A 21,564-nucleotide genomic window follows, 5' to 3' on the forward strand; every position below is an offset into this window, starting at 1 on the left:
CAGATAGGTTTAATACCTGCACCCTTTTACCGCGAAGCCTTGTTGTGCTGAATGCAGCTTGGCGTGGTCTTACTGGAATCACTGAAAGATGTCTTATGTGCAAGCTACCCATGCCATACAGATGCTGGTTTTTGAAGTTTGTCCTGGTGACAATCTCAATGGTCCTTTACCTCTTAAGCCTGGAGGTCACCCAAACATGATACGGTCACCCGATGCCAGTGAACCTGTTTGCCTTGGGATGTTCCAAATAGGTGTGTGTTGAGCAGTGCACATTTTTCCCAGTCTTTTCTTGACAATGTCTCAACTTGATTGAAACATAATGCTGGCATCACATTCAGAATCAGCATCTATTTACAAAAATCAATGAATATGATAAAACATACGTCTATTTTCTACACCAGCTTATCTGTGCAGGGTCATTTGGGGGCTGGAGCCTATCCCAGCTGACAACGGTCAATCAGTCAGTCACAGGGCTGACACACAAAGACAGACAACCACACACACTCTCACACCTATAGGAACAATGTAGAGTAGCCAATTAACCTAATGTGCATGATTCTGGGACTGTGGGAGGAAGCTGGAGAACCCAGAGAAAACCCAAGCAGGGAAAACATGCAAACTCTGCACAGAAGAGCCCAGGATTTGAACCTGGATTTGAACTTGGAATCCTTTTGCTGTGAGGCAACACCGCTGGCCACCTCACCATCTATGAGCAAATGATCACATTCTGTTTCATTTATGCCTTACACAGCATCACAGCTTTTTTGAATTGGGATTGCATATTTAAAAACTTTGGAATACTTTCAAGACTACCTAACCTACATCCTTGAGTTACAGTGCATCCGGAAAGTATTCACACCGCTTTGCTTTTTCCTCATTTTGTTATGTTACAGTCTCGTTCCAAAATGGATTCAAAAACCTCATAATGACAAAGTGAAAAGAGTTTGCTTGAATTTTTTGCAAATTTATTAAAAATGAAAAACAAAAAATGTAACATGCACATAAGCATTCACACCCTTTGTCATGACAGGTGCTTCCTGTTTCCATTGATCGTCCTTCAGAGGTTTCTACAACTTGAGCTGAGTCCACTTGTGGTAAATTCAGCTGATTGGGCATGATTTGGAAAGGCACACAGCAGTCTATAAAAGCCCTCACAGTTGACAGTGCATGTCAAAGCAAAAGCAAACTCTTTTCACTTTGTCATTATGGGGTATTTTGTGTAGAATTTTGAGGGGAAAAAATTTATTTAATCCATTTTGGAATGAGGCTGTAACATAACAAAATGTGCAAAAAGCAAGCGGTGTGAATACTTTCCAGATGTGCTGTATGCCAGCAGTCTGTTGTAATGGTGTCAGTTTCTTTCTTTTTCCTGAAATAAATATAACTGCTAGAAATCCATGCTGTGCAACTCAATCAGAGTCTCCAAACTTTTGAATGTGGGACTCGCTTCACAAATCAAAAAAGAAAGACCTTACAGGAAGATGAATCTGCTCACAGAGCAGTTTAATCACTTGTGTGTTCTGTTAAAGCAAAATAAAATCAAACACCACGCAGCCTCTTCAAATATCCTGATACACTGAGTGCTAACAACTTCATGAATGAGGAAACTTACAGCAACACATTTCCTCTTAATGTCGTCATGCCACAGTTAAACAGAAATTGTCAAAGACACAAAGCCATCGCACTTGCTATCACAACATGTGATCTTATGGTTGTAAAGCAATAGTTTGCATGTGGATACAACAGGACATTAACAGTAGCTCCTTTTTGTTTCCTGAATCCTCTTCGTTCTTCTCGAGTTTCCTCCTAAAGCTCGCCTAACAAACATTTTTGGAGCTTTAAGTTCTCTGATGTGAGTCCCTGTGAGTTGCTGTTGCACTGGAGTGCCCTCTGGTGTTGACATCTGTACCCCTGCTCACCTTTGTACTGGCTTCAATGCTTGTCACTACAGAGTGTATCTGTCCCTACAAGTGAGTACAAGGCAGTCCTTAGTGTTTTGCTAGCCTGAATTTCTTAATTTCCTGCCTCTCTTTAAAACAGGAGCATTAAGTCTTGTGTGATTCAAAGAAATAGCTTGACATTGTGAGAAATGTGAAACTCGCTTTCTCACAGAGAGTGAAATGATAAGATTCCACTCATGTCTGTCTCTTAAACTGGCCCTGTCCAAAGGTAACAGCATCCACCTTCCAGCACCTCTGAAGCACAGTAACATTTCACATCACATTTCTTTATCTGTTCACAAACAGGAGTGGAAAAAGTGTGGTTTAGTTCAGTGATATTTAATAAATATAAATAAAATATAAATAGCTGATGTAACATTAATTAGTGTGCTATAGGCTGATTTTTAGTACATTTTGATAGGGCAAAGCTAACTGTTTTCAGTTTTTATGCTAAACTAAGCTAACTGCTAAGCTGGATAATTTGACCTCTTTTGGCCTTAAACGGGTATTTAAATGAAGCCTTATCTGAGGAGTTAAGAGTAGTTCACCCCTTAGAAACCAAATGATTTATGAACAGATGCAAAACTACAAAGAAAAAAACAAAACCTATGGCACACCCTCAAGTCACTCCATATTTATTTATTTATACATTGCTTTATGCAGCATTTTATGTGATGATGCATCAGCACACTTCATATTACTGCTTTCAAAACACAGTTTGTCCGTGGATTAGTCTTATTTAAAGAGAGGCTCATTCTGTAACCCATCGTGTAATGACAAATACCTGCAGATCTTAAAGCTCTGAATAATAAAAGCAGGCCTTCCAGCCGTCTGTTTAAGTCAGGTTTAGTGTCTTTCTACCAAGCACGCCTCAACCTGCCTCCTCAGCACCTTCCAGCAGTTTCCACATATTATTCTTCACATTGGAGTCGCTGCACAGAAATGGATATTTACACTCTATTCAAACCAATGTTGACAGTTAGACCTGCACACATGCAATATTAAGCCGGTGATCCTGTTAGAGAGCCTCTGATTACCTTCCAATTTTGCTTCTCACCAGTCTGGTTTTATGCAAATGTTTCGTAGTGAGAGGTGGACATGTTCCTTGTACTCGTTGCAAATGAAACTACAGCTCTGATACACAGCTCCAGCAGAGTCTCTATTGTCCTGATCAGGAGAATGTTCACACTGAGGTTTAGAGGCAGCACAAAAGTGGAGAGCACACCCAGGCACACTATCATTACATTCACCCCCAGGCAGGAAAATCCCCACTGTCGCCTCCTGCTCTGGCTCCTGTTTTCTGAGTCCATGTTGTCCTTCATGCTAAATGTCAGAGGTATACTCGTCTTTGTCCTTTCATGCTCCTGTCCTGCAGACAGACACTCGGGGGAGATGAGGACAAAGTCTCTATGGTGAAGTGCCGACATCTGCACACTGTTCCGGCAACATGCACTGTGAACAGCGCAGCTGCTCTCTGTTTTCTCTGGGTCAACACACTGCGCTGTTGCGGAAACCGACATCCCAAGGCTCACAGACTTGGGGTGTGTAGGCAACGCTGAATCAAGGTCTTCCCAGTGCCTGCCGCTGCCATTAGTGCTAACTCCGTGTTTCTCTGTTTTTGACTTTGCCATCTGTGCAGAGACCTGGTGGGATGTGTACAGGCTCGAGGTCATGATCACTAGCAGGAGGAGGGAGAGAAAGGCCATGATCCAGCAGGGGCTCACAGTGCTGGTTATGGGGCTGAGCAGGTTGGGCAAACATCTGATGAGGGAGTTGGTTGTGTGCAAACAGGTAGCAGCCCACACTTCCTCCACCTTCCATTGCCACCTGACACTGAGGGCAACAACGACCCACAGTGACAGGCAGCAGAAGTAGCTGACAACACGAGACAACCGCTTTTCTTTGTCTTTGTCTGGGCTGTCACTGTCCTCCTCATCCTCCTCCTCCTCATCCTCCTCCTCCTTTTCCACAGTTACCTCCCCAATGTAACAACGTTGTCCATCAGGGTCCATCACTATTTTACTCGCTCTCCTGTGAGCGACAAAAGAATGAAGGGTCATCAGTCTGGTCACAGTCTCCACAGCGATCAGAGGTGCGGTCAGGAGCAACACCACACCGTATATGTGGCTGAGAAAAAGCAGGAAGCGCAGGGCAATGACATCGCCAAGTCCGGTCAGGTCAGTCAGCTGGGACTCAAAGACGCAAAGGAAACTCAGAAAAGCTGGGGAAGAAACAAATAAAGTATTATAGATTTAAGTGACTGAACTGGTTTGAAGTAGTGATCCCTAACCAATGTTATGTGGAAAGATGGCGAAATGACTCATTTAGTTTGACAAGAATGAAATGAAAGATAACCTTATCTTTATCTAAGATACACATAAAACACTCTGCTTGGAATTTTAATTCATGTCTGACACATTTCCAAAAAATTACATATTGAGAAATTCTTGGGCAAAGAAGTTGCATCTGTTCCTTCTGCCTCATAACTGTCAGTGTATTTATGCACTGGAGCTTTCCACTTTCCACCTCACACTGTTGTAAGTTGTGTATAGAAATCACATTTGGCTTCTGAACAAGTTGTAATGCCATAACATCATGCTTGTCTGAAACTCTGATTTAAGGCGAGGAAAAAAAACCAACAAGCTTTCCTCTTGTTTCTGTTCCTGTAACTGTTCCACCATGACTGGGTGTTGTAGAGCTGCAACTAAACATCATTTTCATCATCAGTTCTTTGAATAAGTGTTTGGTCAATAAAATGATTATTAAATACAGATGTCCAACACAGTTTCATTAACTCAGAAGTTGCATCCTCAAATTCCAGTCACTCCATGACTTACAGACATTCAATTAGCCTTCATATAAGTCAAAGAAAACTAGCAAATCTTCAGCATTTAAGAAGTTGAGCCTGGGAAACATTTTTGCTTTAAAATGACTTTTTTTTTTTTTTGGCTAATCTATTAATCAACTAATTGTTCCAGCTCTACTATTGATATCCACTTTGGTATAAATAACCGCGATAAAGGTGACCAGCAACATGTCCTGATACTCACCTGTGACCAAGACGTCAGTGAAGATTATGAGGCAGCAGCAACAGAAGCTGATGGGACTGCGGGAGGCAGCCAATGAGGGCAGGAAGAGGAGACTGAAGCCCAGTTTGCATACACACAACACCACCGCACCTTCCAACACATCATCCATGGCTACAACAAAACAATGTGCACATGACAAAATGCATTGAAAACCTGTTTTTCTTTGTGCTGTGGCCTGCCGGATGGACGAGCTCAGGAATGCCAGGCACTCTGCCGATGCTAAACCACCCAACAATGTTCAACACATACCTGTTAATCTTAATACACTCACATCAGTGTATTCATATGATCACCCCACTATCTAAATGTTACTGCCCTGTAGTTGCAGATCAATATTTTCATTGTTTACTTTGGTAGTGAACCCTGAACCAGACAGCTGTTCACAGTTTATGAAAAATAACAAACTCAGGAACAAGTTAAACTGTCTTCAACTGTCAACATGTATTTAAATTCGTTTCAAAAATGATATCTTACACCAGCACTGAATAAATGAATGCCGTGAAACTCCTTCATTATTTGAACACTCGTGAAATTTTGCAGCTCACTGTTGCTGTGAACTGACTGTAAATATTTCCCCATCCTAACCATGATACTGTACAACCAGACTGGTCCAACTCAGTTCAAAATGTCCCATCATCTCTATCACACGATCACAGTGTGAAAGTTAAAACTACACGTAACAGAACAAATACATATCCAGCTCAAAAACTACTGTGAAGTTTGCAAGTTCTTACCTGGACTCACAGGAGCCTTCAGAGCAGCATGTCAATCTGAGCTTCAAATGTTTCATCCGTTCTCTTCGCCTCCCCCTTTGCTCCACCCTCAAAGGGGATAATGACCCTCTCCCTCCTCCCCCTCACCTCTCCCCTCCTGTGCGCCCTGCACCTGGCCTGTGTGAAGGTGAGAGGACATGTGTGCCTCAGAGGGTGTGGCCTTGTTTGTACAGACAAGAAAACCTGTCCAGCAACTAACAGTGAGAGATGCAAAGAGAGAGAGAGAGAGAGTTCACATAACCTTGTTGACATTAGTGAAGTACAAACTGAATTACTGAGAGTTTACAACTGTTACACCCACCTTATTCAAACTACAGTGTGTTATTTCAAAGGTTACAGTGAATATGCCCATATTGGGTGCTTCGCAAGGCACGATTAGATAGATGCCATGTCTTGTGTCTCTGTGATATACTTTTAAATCTATAAGCTCGACAGTTTAATGTTAGGTTTAGAAACAGGGTTCATTAGTGCTTTTCAATGTTTCCCCAGCAATGATGAATAACAAATGATGACCATTTCCAGGTAAACACACAGTATGCACTGTCTGCTGCTCGCTGTCTTTGTGTCTGTGGCTGTCAGGCCTGTAACAAGCCCATGCGTTCAGCCCAAATGGTTGGATGGCCTACCTGCCTTTCTATGTCTTCACTGTTGATGACTTAAGTGTCTTTCGTAAGGCTAGGTAGATATACCCTGTACATACAAAAGAACTGGGACACACCTCTTTATTATTAAATTCAGGTGTGGTATGGGGCTGTTTTTCAGGGCTTGGGCTGGGCTGTTTACTTCCAATGAAAAAAAATCTTAATGCTTCCTCATACCTAAACATTTTGGACAATGCTACGCTTCCACCTTCATGGCAACAGTTTTGGGAAGGCCCTTTTCCAGCATGACTGTACCTCACTGCACAAAGCGAAGTCCATAAAGACATGGTTGGATGAGTTTGGTGTGGAAGAACTTGACTGGCCCACACAGAGTCCTGACCTCAACCCCATCCAACACCTTTGGGATGAACTGGAACAGAGACTGTGAGCCAGGCCATTTGGTCCAACATCAGTGTCTGAACTCACAAATGCTCTACTGCATGAATGGGCTAAAATTCACCCAAAGTCTTTCCCCAAAAGAGTGGAAGCCGTTACAGCTGCAAAGCTGTCTGTGTATTTAGAATGTGATGTCATAAAAGTTCCTGTTGGTTTACAGGTTGGGAGTCTCAATACTTCTGTCTACATAGTATATTTCTTTAGCTGTTAGTGATCTAGTTGCACAAGAATGGCAGAGAAAGTGCAGACCGAATTTTCCAATACTAATATGTTAGCTTGACAGCTGTGAGTACTAACAACAGCCACGCTCACTGCTCATTATTATGTTGTTTGGTGTTTTCTTATGTGTAAATAAGACATGAGGTAGTCGGATGCGATTAACACAGACAACCATGTGCTGAATTTCACAGCTGCTGTGAAGTTAGCTTTAGGTTTGATATTCAACAGTTGCTCAGCAGCTGACCCAGTCACATAAAGCACACACCCACAGTGGTGAGCGCTAACCCCCTGAGCCAGCAAACAAGCACTGTGTCAGTGAACAGTAACTGCTAAATCTGTATATGGCCTACTGAGACAAAGAAGAGGTTTGTGAACCTCATTTTCTTACAGGGTTTTATTGACTTTTATGTTTTAGAGTATGTGTGCTTTAGGCAGTTGGAAGCTGTGCAAATATTAGTCAAATAAAGCCCACAGAAAGCAATGATTTGATGTGTTAAACATTCCACAAACACAGTTTAATAGTGTGAATGGAAACTGTTCGATTTTAGCCTAAATAGTATCCACAGAGAGCACTGCTCTCAGTTTCTGCTCCCTCTCTCGAATTATTGGCAGTTGCTGCGTTTGGATTGGTTTTCTGTCCTCAAGTCTGACTCACGGCAATGATAGGAGATGAAGTCCTGTGGAGTTTTGCATTTGCTATGGGTATACAAGCATAAATTTGAATGTGTGTGTGTTTGTGTGTTACTTTGTATGTGATGACCCACGCAGAAGAGCGACCACGTGTGCAGGGTTGAGCGTTAGGCAGCAAATGTGTATAAAAACGTGAAAACACAGAATGATGCGGCGTATTAGCGTCTGTGGAAAGCACACCTCCCTGCAGCTTTGAGCCTGAAAGCCACACAATGAGATGTTTCTAATATTTTGTCCATCCTTACTGATTGGATATGAAAACACATCATATAAAATTCAACAACACAGGACTCAACTCCTCTCCAAAAGCAGTTTAAACCTAATAAATAAAATAGCAATTGGCTGTACAATCCAATTATTGTGAATACAAGATAATCTCAAAGTGCTTGCATAAATAATAAGATTTTGCTGCCTTTAATCTGAGCAGCATGTGTGTAGTTGGTAATGTCTCATTTTCACTCTACGGTTCATCATTTCCATCAGCTGTGAGGCGGCTGAGCCTCTCTAGCTGTGGCAGCAGTGCCATCTCCTGCTGAGCTAAGCACAGAGCACATTAGCAGCCTGTCATGCTGCTGCTGAGAGGATTACTCTGTACGTTCACTGTACATGGCCGTGGTGACCTGTGACACACACACACACACACACACACATTTCGTACAGAGCTTGCAAAAGATTACAAATGCATGCAACAAATTATTCCCTCTACATATTTAATGCTGGGCTTCAGAACTGAAGTATGACAGGCTTTTTCTATGTTTGTTAGAGACTGTTAGTTATGGTGACAGCCTACACGTAAGGGAAAGTCAACCTCACGTAACATGTTAATGCTGCAGCCGTGACAGTAGAGGAAAACCACGTGAAACATGAACTTTCTGCGCGCATATGCACAGCTTTAACGCTGCAGCGCACAGGCGGCGGCGAAAAACATCTGCAAGAAAATCGCCAGGGTTTCAATTAGAAACCAGAAAATGGGTTAAAAATCAGATCAGTGTTCAAACGCTGAACAATTCCTCGCCTGCAGCACCCAGAAGTGAACAGCAGGCGACCCGGAAGGTTTGAAGTCCGACTGGGAGCGAGCAGAAAGAAGAGTCAAATCCTTTATAAAATATTTCTTCTCTCGCTGGTTCAGGTATGTTGGCCGCTCGATGCAAATTGTCTTCCCTCATTTTTTTTTCGCTCCTTTCTCTCTCTCTCTCTCTCTCTCTCTCTCATGCAGCTCTCCCGTGTCGCTTCGTCACCCTTTCCGTAAGTCATGCAAAAGTTGTAATACGAAAAAGAGCATTTGCAGCGCGGAGATGATAAAACAGCGATTGCTTTTCCTTTGTCGTGTAATAAAAGCTTCCACTGCGCGTCAGTGTGAACGTCGACATTTGGATTTATGGCTCAGCTGCTGCAGAGCATTCAGCCACGGCGTGATGATTGTTGTAGGAAGTGTCAGGCGTTTTTTTTTCCTCCTCAAGCCGGGCTATTCAAACCTGCAAATCAAAGTAAACAATCGTTCGTACGGTTAATGCAAATGTGCCACATCCAGACGCGTCGCCAGAGCGTTTAATTACATCTGGGGAATCGTCTCCTTATAATATTCGGATCTGCAGAATATGGCGTCCAGTGCTTATAAAAATAAGACAGGGCTGCCATTTTTGTTTTCCTTTTGTCTGAAATTTTTTAATAAACTGTCTGAGAATGTGGGAGAGGCGGCGGACAGACCGAGGCGCTGCGAAGATCGTTTGTCCGGAGGAGATGCTCTCATTCAGCTCGGGTTCAGATTTAAACATCTTAAAGCTTCTGATGGCTTTTGAACGCGGTGATTAATTCAGCACAGCGGGCACAAAACAGGGGGGAAAGTTAACCCTAAGTTTTGTTTCAGACATGGACTTTCTATAGGTGACCTTACAGTAATGATCTGTTTGCCATTTTATTATTGAGATTTTAAAAATGTGCGCAGAAGACTGTTGTAAGATTGTTAAGACACTTGACCCTGACTGCTGCTCAGTGTGACACCTGGGAGAGCAGAGTTATAGATTCATCTTTATGCAATAATAATAATAACAGAGTGTAGCCTGTCAGTCTGTCTTATGTTTCGTCAGTACCACTTTGTAAATAGCCGATCATTTACTGCCTTTAGAAAAAAAATCATCATTTTCTGACGCTTTGTATGTCAGTTATAAGGAATTTCAAAGCTCTGTTGGGTTGCCAGGTTGTGTAAAATCTCTTTGATTACACTGATCTATCAGTAAATGCCTATTTTTTTTTTTTTTTTGCACTTTATGAAAGGTCATAAATTCTCAATTTTTAAGTGTTAATAAGTCTTTAATAAAGCATAAATTTTAATTAATTAATTAATCCATCAAGTCTGAAGTTCTATACTTACAAGCTAATGGATGGTGATTTTTCACAACCTGACAACCCACAAGTTATTTTAAATGGCTTAAGTGATCTTTAAAGCATTGGTGGATGATTTATTAACCATTAATAAAGCCATTAGTCACAGCTTAACCCTTCATAAATCATGACTTATTACAAACTACTCTGACTTCTACAGCACACCAGATTAATCACTTTTTAGTGATTAAAACCATTGACCAAAGCTTAGTTTCATGTACAGATTAGAAACATTTCCTGAAAAAAAGAGCAACAACTGTTCTGATAATTAACTTCTCTTTGTCATACATTAGAGTAAACTGGACGTTTGGGGGTTTCACATTGTTGATCAGATCGAACACTGACTGTAATTTTGATTATTTTCAGATATTTTATTGAAACAAGCAAGAATAGAACAACTTATTTGGCAGAGTGTACCTTTTTTTTGAGATGTTTGAGGTGTTCTCTTATGCACCTGCATCAGAAATACTGGATGTACAACTTTATTTTCCTACCTGTTGGAAGTACTTCAAATGCTATCATTTGCAGGCATATTTAAGCCCTACAGAAACAAACAAAAAAACCCCCAAAAACATAATAACAAAAGTGGCACAGGTAGTTTTCCAGTAACTCCAAAAGTGATACAGGCTAGACTGTGCAGGCCATAGACATCCATGCATACAGTACCTCGCTACCAATGAATATTTTCTCTGTGAAGCCCGTCATTTCAAAAAGTGACACAAAGATGTCCAGCAGCAGTCAAACTCCTGAGCGTTCTCCCTCGAGGCAGAAAGCCTCCAGGAAGTGAAACTGATCCCCACTGGCATCATTAGAGAAATATTTTGTGGGTTTTGCGGTACGCTCATACCCGTGGATGTATCATTTTTGTTTCTCTTGGCCCGCAGATGTGGACTGTGTTATGCCTCTGCTAAGCCAAACAGACTTAGGAATGGTGAACTGTGCCAAAGCATGCAATGCAAGATGTTTTAAAAAGGAACTTCATACGAGGTTGAGAGGAGGAGCTATGGAAAGAAAGACCATAGACCATCACATAACTTTAACAGCAAGCAGCCCCCCCCCCCAAAAAAAAAGAAAAAATGAGACAGTTTCTATCCAACTGTAATTAGCAGTACCTATAAAATTCAAATCCTCTCCTTTAAAAGACAATATGCCATTGCTGTTATTTTGCTGTTACAATCACAGGTATAGAAAAGGAAGAAATTAATGCTGTCACTTACAAATCAGTGTGCAGCATCCTCATTTCAATTCCATGTTCATTTTATTCACCTCTCGGCTTTTGACAACGGCTATGTAATTCTGGTCTCGCTGTGCTATGAGGTCAGACTGTGCAACGTTTCTCCTGTTTCTCATAAGACTTTTAGCCACTCGGGGCCCCATGCTTCGAGGAGGACAGATGAGGATCTGAGGCACATCACTTTTAATACTTCTGTTGTTTCTGATAACCGTTTTGCGAGAGTGTCCTAGCCAGCTGTTGTAATCATGAGAGAGCCTATCTCTCAGGCAGCCTGTGCATCAAGAAGTCTTGTGGTTGGAAATCCTAAGAAAGAAGCTGCCGGACTCATAACAATTTCTGGCTTAGTTCACTCACCGCAGCAGCTCACAAAGTTCCTCTTTGCTGAGTCTGATGAAGCACCGGCCTAGATAAGGCACTTTTGGGAAACAAGTATAACTTAAACAGAATGTCTTTGAAAATACGCTATCACAAGACTGGGACAAGTTATCTCAAATTATCACAACAAACAGTCAGCTGCTGTTTTGGGTGGAGAGCTACTGACACAAGTTTTTAACCACTGTGTTGTACCCTAACAATAGATCTTCACATGAACTTACAGGAGGCAGTTTTTAGGAATATTTTACAACAGCGGCTCCCATCCTAGGATGAACAAAATAAACCTGAGGCACTGCAAGATGATTAACAGGAGAGGAAGTTAAACTTAACTTCTTTTTCAAATGTTCCTGTAATCTTTGCTTTTATGTGTATAAATTACAACTCTTAACATTAAAAATTAAAGCAAGTAAAAAAATAAAATCACTTACCTATTCGACCAGTGATGAGTTTGACGGGTCCCAAACCTTCAAGGTTGGGATTCACTTGTCACAGAAGATTACAGATATGTAGTTGATGCATGTGCTGAGCAGTGCTTTACTGATGGACAGATGGGGAACACAGCTTCTCATCTTGTTTATGACCCTTGTGTATTTATTTCAGGATGGCTGAACCTCGCTTTAATAATCCCTATTTTTGGCCTCCACCTCCTTCTATGCCTGGCCAGGTGAGTGACTCTGGTATTCACACATATTTATGCACACCTAAAACCCTAGGCCCAAAGGTCAATGTGTTATAAATTCTTAGTGTGAAGGTTTGTTCTTGTTGTTTGTTTTTAAAAATGATTTTCACTATTTAAAGGATTTAAATGAATACATGTATTTGCCAAAATATGAAACTATTCCTTTACTACAGTGGTTTCCATCCAGGGCCCAGATGCATAAACCTCTGTAGATTCACATCTAGAACTGTGTGTATATACAAAGACAGAAATACACATAAGCACTCTTCTTCTTCTTCTTCAAGATTTATAAAGAGGAGCATACGCCTGAATCCCTTTTCTCAGTCATTGTACACAAGCCTCATTTCCACTCTCACCAAAATCCATAAATGGATGCAGAAACAGCCTTAAACATCTATTTTTATATCAGTAGCCTTCTTGGTCCCATTCCACCACTCATTAGACCTGTGGAGAACGGCAGAGAAGAAGACAATGCAATATAATCATCTGTGTTTCATCAGCAAGGAACAGCACCAGAACAGCTGTCGCGTTTATGCACAGCTGTGGCTTCATAGCCCGGACCACATGTGCCTGTGAACTGACTCAGTAAAATCTCAGTCATCATCATCAGACATCAGAGGGATGATTATTGAGTAATCTGTAGAACCCATATTGAAATAGTCTTTGCAGTCAAGCACAGTCTTTGCAATTCATGCATCCTTATAACTTTGTGCATTTTCATGAAATGAAACGATCATCAAGTAAGGGTTCCAGTCTAAATAAAACGCATGAAAAAAAAAATCATCAGTCTTAACTAATTAAAAATGAGGTTTATAAACCCTGAGTGGCATTTTACAGAACACTGTGCAGACTGCAAACGCAGCCAGTGAAATCTAGGAACAACCTAAACAAACACTGTTTCGTGTCCACCTCATCGTTTCACCTGCGGCCGTGGCTCAAAAGACGCGTTTCACCATCTGACGCATGTGTGGCTCATGCATGTTCTCACAGCGCATTCTCACATTCTTCCTTGTATTAACACTGGTTTGTGTGTGAGAAAAGGTGTGTGCCTTTTTATTTTTTTATTTTTTTTGCATACACATCATTTATACATCTGGTCCCTGGGGTCAAGGAACCCCCCCCCCCTCCCCAAGTAGTTCCAGTTTAAATGTGAGAGGTCACCAGATGATCTTAGGGATGCATTAAAACAATCTGTCTAAGAATTTTTTTTTTTACTTACTTTTCTCTTATTTTAACTTCTGCTTGTGAAACACTGGATACCATCTACTCTGACCGCTACAAAAGAGAAAAGGAAGCTCACAACTCATTATCGCACTAAAACACTTCTTCATTTCAAGCGATCACCGGCCACTAATATTGGGAGCCGCTGGTTTAATGCAGCCACAATCTGTTGATTTTAACAGACATTAAGAATAAGGAAGTTTTGGGTTCAATGTCACGTATCAGCCATAAGAGGGAACCATCACCTCATAAAGTGACACTGACCGAACTGATGGCTGTTTTCTTGTCACAAATGTTGCTTCCTGGTTGTCAGCTGGATAACCTAGTCTTGATCAATAAAATCAAGGAGCAGCTGATGGCAGAGAAGATCAGACCACCCCATCTGCCTGCTGCCTCAGCCCCTTCCCAGCAGCCCTTACTGGCTTCGCCAAGTCAGGCAGATGGTGCCCAGCATGCGATGTCCAAAGCCCAGCAGATGCCGGTTCCTCACAGCCACAGCCCATCGCAGCCTGACATCGCCCTGCATGCCCGCCCTGCCTCAAGCTCAGTCACAGGTACTCTAACTCCTCACCTGCCTGCTCAGTCAAGCTAATTTTTTAGCACATTGTCCAAAATCATATCTCACAATACCTCAATGGGCGTTACAATGTGTATGACCCCCTCTGTCATTGCCCCTCTCCCCACCTATGTATGTATATCAAATTCAACAAATGTAAGTCTATGTAATGTCCCCAAGGATGATGACAGATGTGATGTATTTTGCATATTTCACAAGGTCGTATTCTGGGGGATGTAAATTTGAATCTGGACGATAAGGCAACTATAAAAGCCAGAGGATTATGGGAAGACTGGCATCTGCGTCAACTAATAGACCATCCTTGCAGGACGAACCATGTCTCAGGTAACCACGTATCAGGTAATTCCAGTTTCGACATATCTCGGGTGATCCTACTCGGGTCTGTGGTCGGGTGTGTGGGTTTCATTCATCATTTGTGCTGGAAATCATGCTGGGAAAGTTGGGCTTCTCTATGCTGTATATATGTGTGTGTGTGTGTGTGTGTAAGAGATACACAGAATAATGTAAACACTTGATATAAAATTACACTGCCACAAAGGAGAGTCAAGTTACAACAGACGGTCCATTGTCATCAGCAACCAGGAAGTTCTGCTGCCGAGCCCTGTTCTTCTTCTTCATACACTGAAATCTGCCACCCCATGCACTGAAATAAAGCAGAGCACATAGGTTTAGTCTCATGCCAAACTTTCTCAGCTGGCACTAACAAACTTAATGGTGGCACTGCAGCAACCCTCTAAATTTGAAAAATTCATAACAAATCAGCTTTACGTGGTACAACTTTGCAACTTTCTCCAAAGTCTAGGCCTAGTTGACCAGAAATATTCAACTACTTTGAGCTGGCAGAAATTATAACGTCCACCATGTGGTAGTAAATGAACTGTGATGAGAAGTAGAGCATCTTTAAACATCACTGTGACATGGTGTGAAGCCCTTTGTGATCCCTCACTTGACAGGTAGCAACTTGTCCTTGGTGTGTGAGGATTGAAACCCTGTGTGATGCAAAATGAACATATTTGCATGACTAGGCATTGTGCTGGGGAACCCATGGCCTGCAAATGTTACTCCACTACTCCACTACTCCAACACACTTGATTAAAATTTAAATTTCTGCTGACAGAGTCTCATTTATTTGCCACTCTTATGTGTAAAGTATGTCTGATAATTGTATGCCTTTGGTGGTGAAGGCTGTGAGTTCAATACACAATTACTGTCAAATGACTGACATATCTACTAGGCAGTGTGCTGTGTGAACTACAGACATGACTTTACGGTTTGATGATATTGTATCTATCATTGGTCCTTCTCTTCCTTTTCTCTTCCCCTTCCTGAACTGTATACACACACAAACACATGACACATATGTTTACATACATCTGTGTTTTCCACATTTAAAATTTACAGTATTTGAAGAGTTTAACCGAAAAGCTGCACCAACTGACGCGTCTGCAGACTCAAGCTGATTTCCAATTGGAAAATTCAGCTTTTTGTCTGCATGTTGTTTTTTTCTGCCGTATTTTAATGGGAATTTTAAGCCTTTTAAAAATGTACCCCTCAATCATAATTTATGGTAATCATGTCCTTGTCTTGTGCACCAATCAGGTGTGGCGCTGGCATCCAGAACAGGCAACCTCAACACCTCAGAGATCATCACCCCCACAACACCCACCTCAAGCAGCCACGGCCGGCTGGGTGGAGCCCCCACACCTCACCTCATCTCAGGGCTAGCCTGTGGCCACGGGATGGAGCCTGGGAAAAACAACGGGGGTCTAATGGGACTCCTCGGCCCTCCTCCAAAGGAGGAGAGAGGGCGTAAGAAGATTAAAGCAGAGAATGGGTCTTCTCTTTTGGTGGTGCCCTACCCAATCCTAGCCTCAGGCAATGACCAGTCCTGTGCCACCATCACTGCCAAAGAGGGAAAAACCTACAGGTAGCACTTTATCACCTGGTAATGGTGTTAACCAGTATCATTTATATAGACAGATGCATAGTGCAGGATACACCAGATACCAAGATGCCTCTGGCTCACAACTGTTTGCAGATAATTAGGACTGTAGGCGGTACAGCAGATACATCCCTCTGCGCTCCTAAATACATTGATTTGCAAGAACAATGGTCTAAAAAATAAAATATAGGATAAAATAGAATATAACTTAATGTCTGCCAGATTGGAATACTGTCTGTGCCTCGCCCTAACAATTTTAAGAAATGTATATGATGTAGTAATATTCCTTCCTTTGGAGGAAGCTCCTTTTATGTGTTTTTGAGTATTCCACAACTTTACCCGTCTTTTGTTGCTCCTGTTCCCCTAAATTTATATAATTATATAGTATATGACATTAGCCTATACAATAAATTGCAGTATTATGCAGTACATATTTATGAGCCATTTATGTGTTCGGTGTTGAATATATTTGTAGATGTCATGTAATGAAAAAAAAAATACAATTTTAGCAGTAAAATGTAAGTAGTAATACTTATTTAATGGTCAAGTACCTCAAATACTTAAGTACGGCACGGCAGACGCAATTCAATTGTATATGACATTCATAGATGTATTAAATACTGCTTATAGGCCTAAATTACCCAGATTGTGTTTGACATTATTATTAGCTGAATGTTAAAGTTGATAATGTTATTTTGTCGCACTTTTTCCACTGTTTCAACATTGTTACACAGTATTAAAAATGAACAGATGTGCAAGGACAGAATAAACACAAGCCTCTAAAAACTCAGTCAGTCTCAAGTCAAAAGTGGTTTTCAAGAGAGACACTTGGTCTTGATCAGTAATGCTGCTTGGAGGACAAATCTGCAGTTCAGCAGCATGCAGTCTACAGGCATCATGTGTCCTGTGCATCCACTTGTCCCTCTGTGTGTCTTCATGATGTGTGTGTGTTCTTGTTACAGGTGTAAAGTCTGTCCGCTGACCTTCTTCTCCAAATCAGACATGCAAATTCACTCCAAAACGCACACAGAGGCGAAGGCTCACAAGTGCCCTCACTGCACGAAGTCCTTTGCAAACGCGTCATACCTGGCCCAGCACCTGCGCATTCACCTGGGCATCAAACCTTATCGCTGTTCCTACTGTGAGAAATGTTTTCGCCAGCTGTCCCATCTGCAGCAGCACACCAGGTCTGATCTCTCACACTCATCACAGCCTGTTCATGACAACACTAATTTCTGTAATCTTATTGTCACCAAAGCTGTGACAAGCAGAAGAATATTCTGTTGTACAACATCATGTCTGCTTCAGTACTATACTTTATGTTTTTATTTCTAATTTTAAAGCACAGATTAAAAAGTTTTTGCAGTTTTTTAGTTGGTCATTAGTATTTTTTCAAAATGCTCTTGTGCACATGTTATAACTCACATATTCCACTATGAGGAAACACAACACTGTTGGAAAAAAAAAAAAAAAAAAAAACACGAAAAACAAAACACAGTCCTCAAGAGAAAGAGTAAATAATGTACTGAAAGGCACCTTATCACACCTCCCAGAGGTCTCTGATGTTTGGGCTCCTTAGTAAAATGTTTCATAGTAAAAGTAAACATTTTACTTTCTTATAAGACAATATTGAAACCACTGCACACATTTTCTTGACTGTATTAAAAAAAACTGTGAATCTACCCACTAAAATAAAATAAGAATACAGCGGTAGTGACACCAAAAACAAAATGGTAAAAATCTCATATCTCAAAATCTGGATAAAATGACCATCATTCCACACTACACACAGCATTAACTTGCTGTGGCAGGAACTGATATTTCAGGTTGGTGAGCTCAGTCTGCCTGTTGAGGGAAGAGCTTGCAGTAACTGCCTGTATTTGTTTGAACACTCCTTGTTTTCTGTCTTCCGGGTGGCTTTTGTTGCAGGGCACACACACACACCTCTGACTAAGACTAATTTCACTTTTTTATTTCTTTATTCAAACCTCTCTAATAAGCCCTCAAAACAAGAAGTTTAGCTTATCTTGGTTTGGGCTTGTCTGAGAATTTTGGGCAAAAAAAACAAATTAGATTTGACAGTTCTTGTCACTTAAGTATTTAAAGTTTAACGGCTTAATTTGTATTTCAGGATCTTTAGTGTCTTTTCTGACTTTATTTCCTGTTTCAGAATCCACACAGGTGACCGACCATATAAATGCGCCCATCCGAGTTGCGACAAAGCTTTTACTCAACTGTCTAACCTGCAGGTAAATATTAACTTACTTCCTCCTCCGCAGAGTTTGTCATCCCCATCCTTCACATCGAGGATAGATTTGTGTCAAGACTGCCTGCAAAAATTTTTCTACAATGCATGAGGGTAACTGAATTTGCATATGTTTTATTTTCCCTGCTGAAGTCTCACCAGAGGCAGCACAACAAAGACAAACCCTTCAAATGTTCCAACTGTTACCGTGCCTATTCAGACTCTGCCTCGCTGCAGATCCACCTGTCTGCACACGCCATCAAGAACGCCAAGGCCTACTGTTGCAGCATGTGCGGCAGGGCGTATACCTCGGTGGGTTCAGAATCAGAGGTGAAATCTTAAATGCCAAACAAACTGCAGCTGTGTTCAAGTTTTTTTTCTCTCTCTCTCTCTTTTCAGGAGACCTACCTTATGAAGCACATGTCTAAACACACAGTGGTGGAACATGTGGTGTCCCATCATCACACCCCTCAGCACAGGACAGAGTCTCCCGCCATCCCTATACGGATCTCCCTCATCTGAGCTCTACATCTGTTCTGTGTATGTTGTAAAGAGGTGCTCTTTTCATGAGTATATCCTCCTTTCCTTTCTCGCTGACCAGATAGTATTATCAAGGACATCCAAAGATGACTTCTCAGCACTTTCGGGCCTGGAAATGGCAGGCCTAAAGATTTCTTTTTCTATGTGACTTAACAGAAAAAAAAAGCTCCAGGCAGCTACATAGAAAATCTTTTTAACATGTTCTGTTACAAACGATGATGAAATGACATTGTCTTTTTTATATGGTCCTTTACTTTCCTTACTCGAGTCTTTGCAAAAATGATCTCTCTCTCTCTCTATATATATATAGGTATATATATATATATATATAAAGAGAGAGAGAGAGAGAGAGAGAGAGAGAAAGAGTCTTCCATTAGCTGGGTTGCCAAGTGAACATAAAGGTGAATGCTTCTATAAAGTGTATTCATGTATATCGTGCCACTTTTTAAGTCAGTGTTTGCAGTGTGTCAGAGATCACCTGGCCATAATGTACACATAAATGATGTGTTTTTGTTACAATCATTTTCACCCAACTGCCAACATCTCCCTGACCAGAATGTGTAACTAATAAAGATGTATGGATATATTTTCTTTTACATATTTTTTGCAATGTTATAAAAAGTGCTCAAGGCAGTCCTCAAACATGATCTGGACATGTCTAGACATTGTTTGAAAAGGAGAACAAAAACAACAAACAACTCCAAACAACAACAACAAAAACTCCAAAGCTGAACTGTGACTTTTACTATCAGCTTTAGAGCTTCTGCTTTCAGGTACTGGCAGGTGAAAAAAGTTGATGAATTTTGTATAATTCAGTCAACATCCTTATGACAATATTTATGATTATTGCTAATATTATGTTGGCTGATGCTCTCTCATTCATTTTGGCCACTTTGTATTTGAGTATGCAAATAAATAAATGTAGGGGCAAGACTGATATGTTATGCCAACACCCAGTCAGCAGTGTTACCTCACTGGAAAACATAATGTGTTCTGGAGTTTCAAGTCTAATATGTGACTGAGGCACCACACTTCTCTGATAGCTCATTTTGCCATTGTTTCATGAATGAACACTTTCCATTTTATATGCATTTAAGCCTTAACTCTGTCACAACTCTAGGGCGCACACTCTTGGTTTATTGCTTTACATTTGCCTTTTATGTCATCGCATGATGTATACTGTAAATAAACTATATTAGCTGTCAACTTGTTTTATAATAAAGAACTCTATAATGACAAATAAGCCCTAAAAGCTCTTTTTTAGCACTGACTAGAAATAATCCTCAATGCTCTTGTACATGATAACGCAGATGCTTTGTTATGTAAAGTATTCTCAAAAATGTCACTGCTGATGAAAAAGATGGATGATGCAATACCTCATGGTTCCTTTTCAGATGTTTTTCTAGGGTGTTGTGGGTGTTGGGTTACTCTTTTCACTCTACACAAAAGTGCATAGTTACCTAGGAAGAAATTTATGGAGAGAAACATGGCTCAGAGGATGGTGGACTGGGCTTGACTATTGTTTCCCATCCCATTGTCAACCACTGAAACAAGGGTTCCAGTTTCAGTTAGCATCGATCACGAGCAAAGTGGTTAAATGTCAGTTAAGACGAAGAGAAATAAACCAAAATTCAGACCACATGTGAGACAAACCATATTACAGTATAAAAAGGAGAAGTGCCCTGATGACAGGCTGGAAATAAGAAACTGTGAAACTTTGCCTTTTGCACACAAGCTATAACAGCTTTCACAGACTGTAGCCTATAATGCGTGGAACTTCAAAGCTGCATTATTCAAAAGGCATTTTGAAATAAAAATGTCTAATGAAATACAACGAACTTCAGTAAAGCTCTATTAATACAATGATAAGAATTCTGAAACATTTCATTACATTAACAGTGGGTTATTCAAGTTCAGTTTGTGGTGGAGTGGATGGCATCTCACTGCAGCAGGAAGGAAGCTCCTGTAGTAACGCTGCTTCACACACCTGGGTTAGAGCAGCCTGCCACTGAAGGAGCTGCACAGTGCTGTCTCTGACTGTCATCTTCTAATTAATATATTTAAAAAAAGGAATGAGAATGGATTGAGCAACAAAACTTATAATGTATGAACAATGTGGAACACTTTAAAGTTTGAATGGAGGTTCCAACTGAAAGCATTAATCAATAGATTGGATTTAAATCAAAGTGGAAAAAGTCCAAAATGTTGTGTAAGCTGGAGGATTTTCTAACTGAAAATATGAGTAAGACAGCACGAGTTGAAAAAGCGTAACCGTGTCAGTTCTGAGCAACCCTGCTGATGATTTCACAATGCATGTTGTGTGGCGTTTTCTTTTCATTGCGTATTTCTATGTATTTTTCCCTCTTCCTTTCAGAGAGCCATTTCCATTAGTTGCCATTTGATGAAAAAAAACATGTGTGAATCAGCGCAATCATTGTACCGCTAACCACTGCACTGTTGCCTCACAGGAAGAGGGTTTGAAACCCAGTCTGGGCCCTTCTGTGTGGAGTTTGCATGTTCTCCCTGTGCCTGCGTGGGTTTTCTCCGGGTACTCCGGCTTCCTCCCACAATCCCAAAAACATGCACATTAGGTTAATTGGCTACTCTACATTGTGCCTATA

General features: G+C 41.0%; 2 protein-coding genes across 6 annotated transcripts; one reads left to right on the plus strand and one right to left on the minus strand.

Moving 5' to 3' along the window:
- Nucleotides 1-1,476: 1,476 nt before the first annotated feature.
- LOC124056189 lies at nucleotides 1,477-6,413 on the minus strand. Its single transcript, XM_046383362.1, has 3 exons — nucleotides 5,764-6,413; nucleotides 4,991-5,140; nucleotides 1,477-4,161 (listed from the first exon to the last, which is right to left on the minus strand). The coding sequence occupies exons 2-3, from the start codon at nucleotides 5,136-5,138 to the stop codon at nucleotides 3,008-3,010; spliced, it is 1,302 nt and encodes a 433-aa protein (XP_046239318.1). The 5' UTR covers nucleotides 5,139-5,140; nucleotides 5,764-6,413; the 3' UTR covers nucleotides 1,477-3,007.
- A 2,042-nt stretch (nucleotides 6,414-8,455) lies between these two features.
- znf362a (zinc finger protein 362a) lies at nucleotides 8,456-20,183 on the plus strand. Of its 5 annotated transcripts, none has more exons than XM_046383365.1 (9): nucleotides 8,456-8,877; nucleotides 12,340-12,403; nucleotides 13,953-14,193; nucleotides 14,415-14,555; nucleotides 15,816-16,143; nucleotides 17,121-17,345; nucleotides 18,329-18,407; nucleotides 18,557-18,715; nucleotides 18,803-20,183. In XM_046383365.1, the coding sequence occupies exons 2-9, from the start codon at nucleotides 12,341-12,343 to the stop codon at nucleotides 18,923-18,925; spliced, it is 1,359 nt and encodes a 452-aa protein (XP_046239321.1). In that variant the 5' UTR covers nucleotides 8,456-8,877; nucleotide 12,340; the 3' UTR covers nucleotides 18,926-20,183. The 5 variants fall into 5 exon arrangements, with proteins under 5 accessions (XP_046239321.1, XP_046239322.1, XP_046239323.1 ...); XM_046383366.1 differs by having other exon boundaries at nucleotides 14,415-14,540; XM_046383367.1 differs by having other exon boundaries at nucleotides 13,986-14,193.
- Nucleotides 20,184-21,564: the final 1,381 nt, after the last annotated feature.

Source organism: Scatophagus argus, chromosome 3 (assembly GCF_020382885.2).
Source record: "Scatophagus argus isolate fScaArg1 chromosome 3, fScaArg1.pri, whole genome shotgun sequence".
Taxonomy (NCBI): domain Eukaryota; kingdom Metazoa; phylum Chordata; class Actinopteri; family Scatophagidae; genus Scatophagus; species Scatophagus argus.

Coding starts and splice junctions, on each gene's coding strand:
- LOC124056189 (XM_046383362.1), bottom strand. CDS start 5,138: ATGGATGATGTGTTGGAAGGTGCGGTGGTGTTGTGTGTATGCAAACTG. Junction 4,162..4,990: donor CACTGACGTCTTGGTCACAG/GTGAGTATCAGG, acceptor TTTCTTCCCCAG/CTTTTCTGAGTTTCCTTTGC.
- znf362a (XM_046383363.1), top strand. CDS start 13,851: ATGTCACGTATCAGCCATAAGAGGGAACCATCACCTCATAAAGTGACA. Junction 17,346..18,328: donor CATCTGCAGCAGCACACCAG/GTCTGATCTCTC, acceptor TTCCTGTTTCAG/AATCCACACAGGTGACCGAC. Junction 18,408..18,556: donor CTCAACTGTCTAACCTGCAG/GTAAATATTAAC, acceptor TCCCTGCTGAAG/TCTCACCAGAGGCAGCACAA.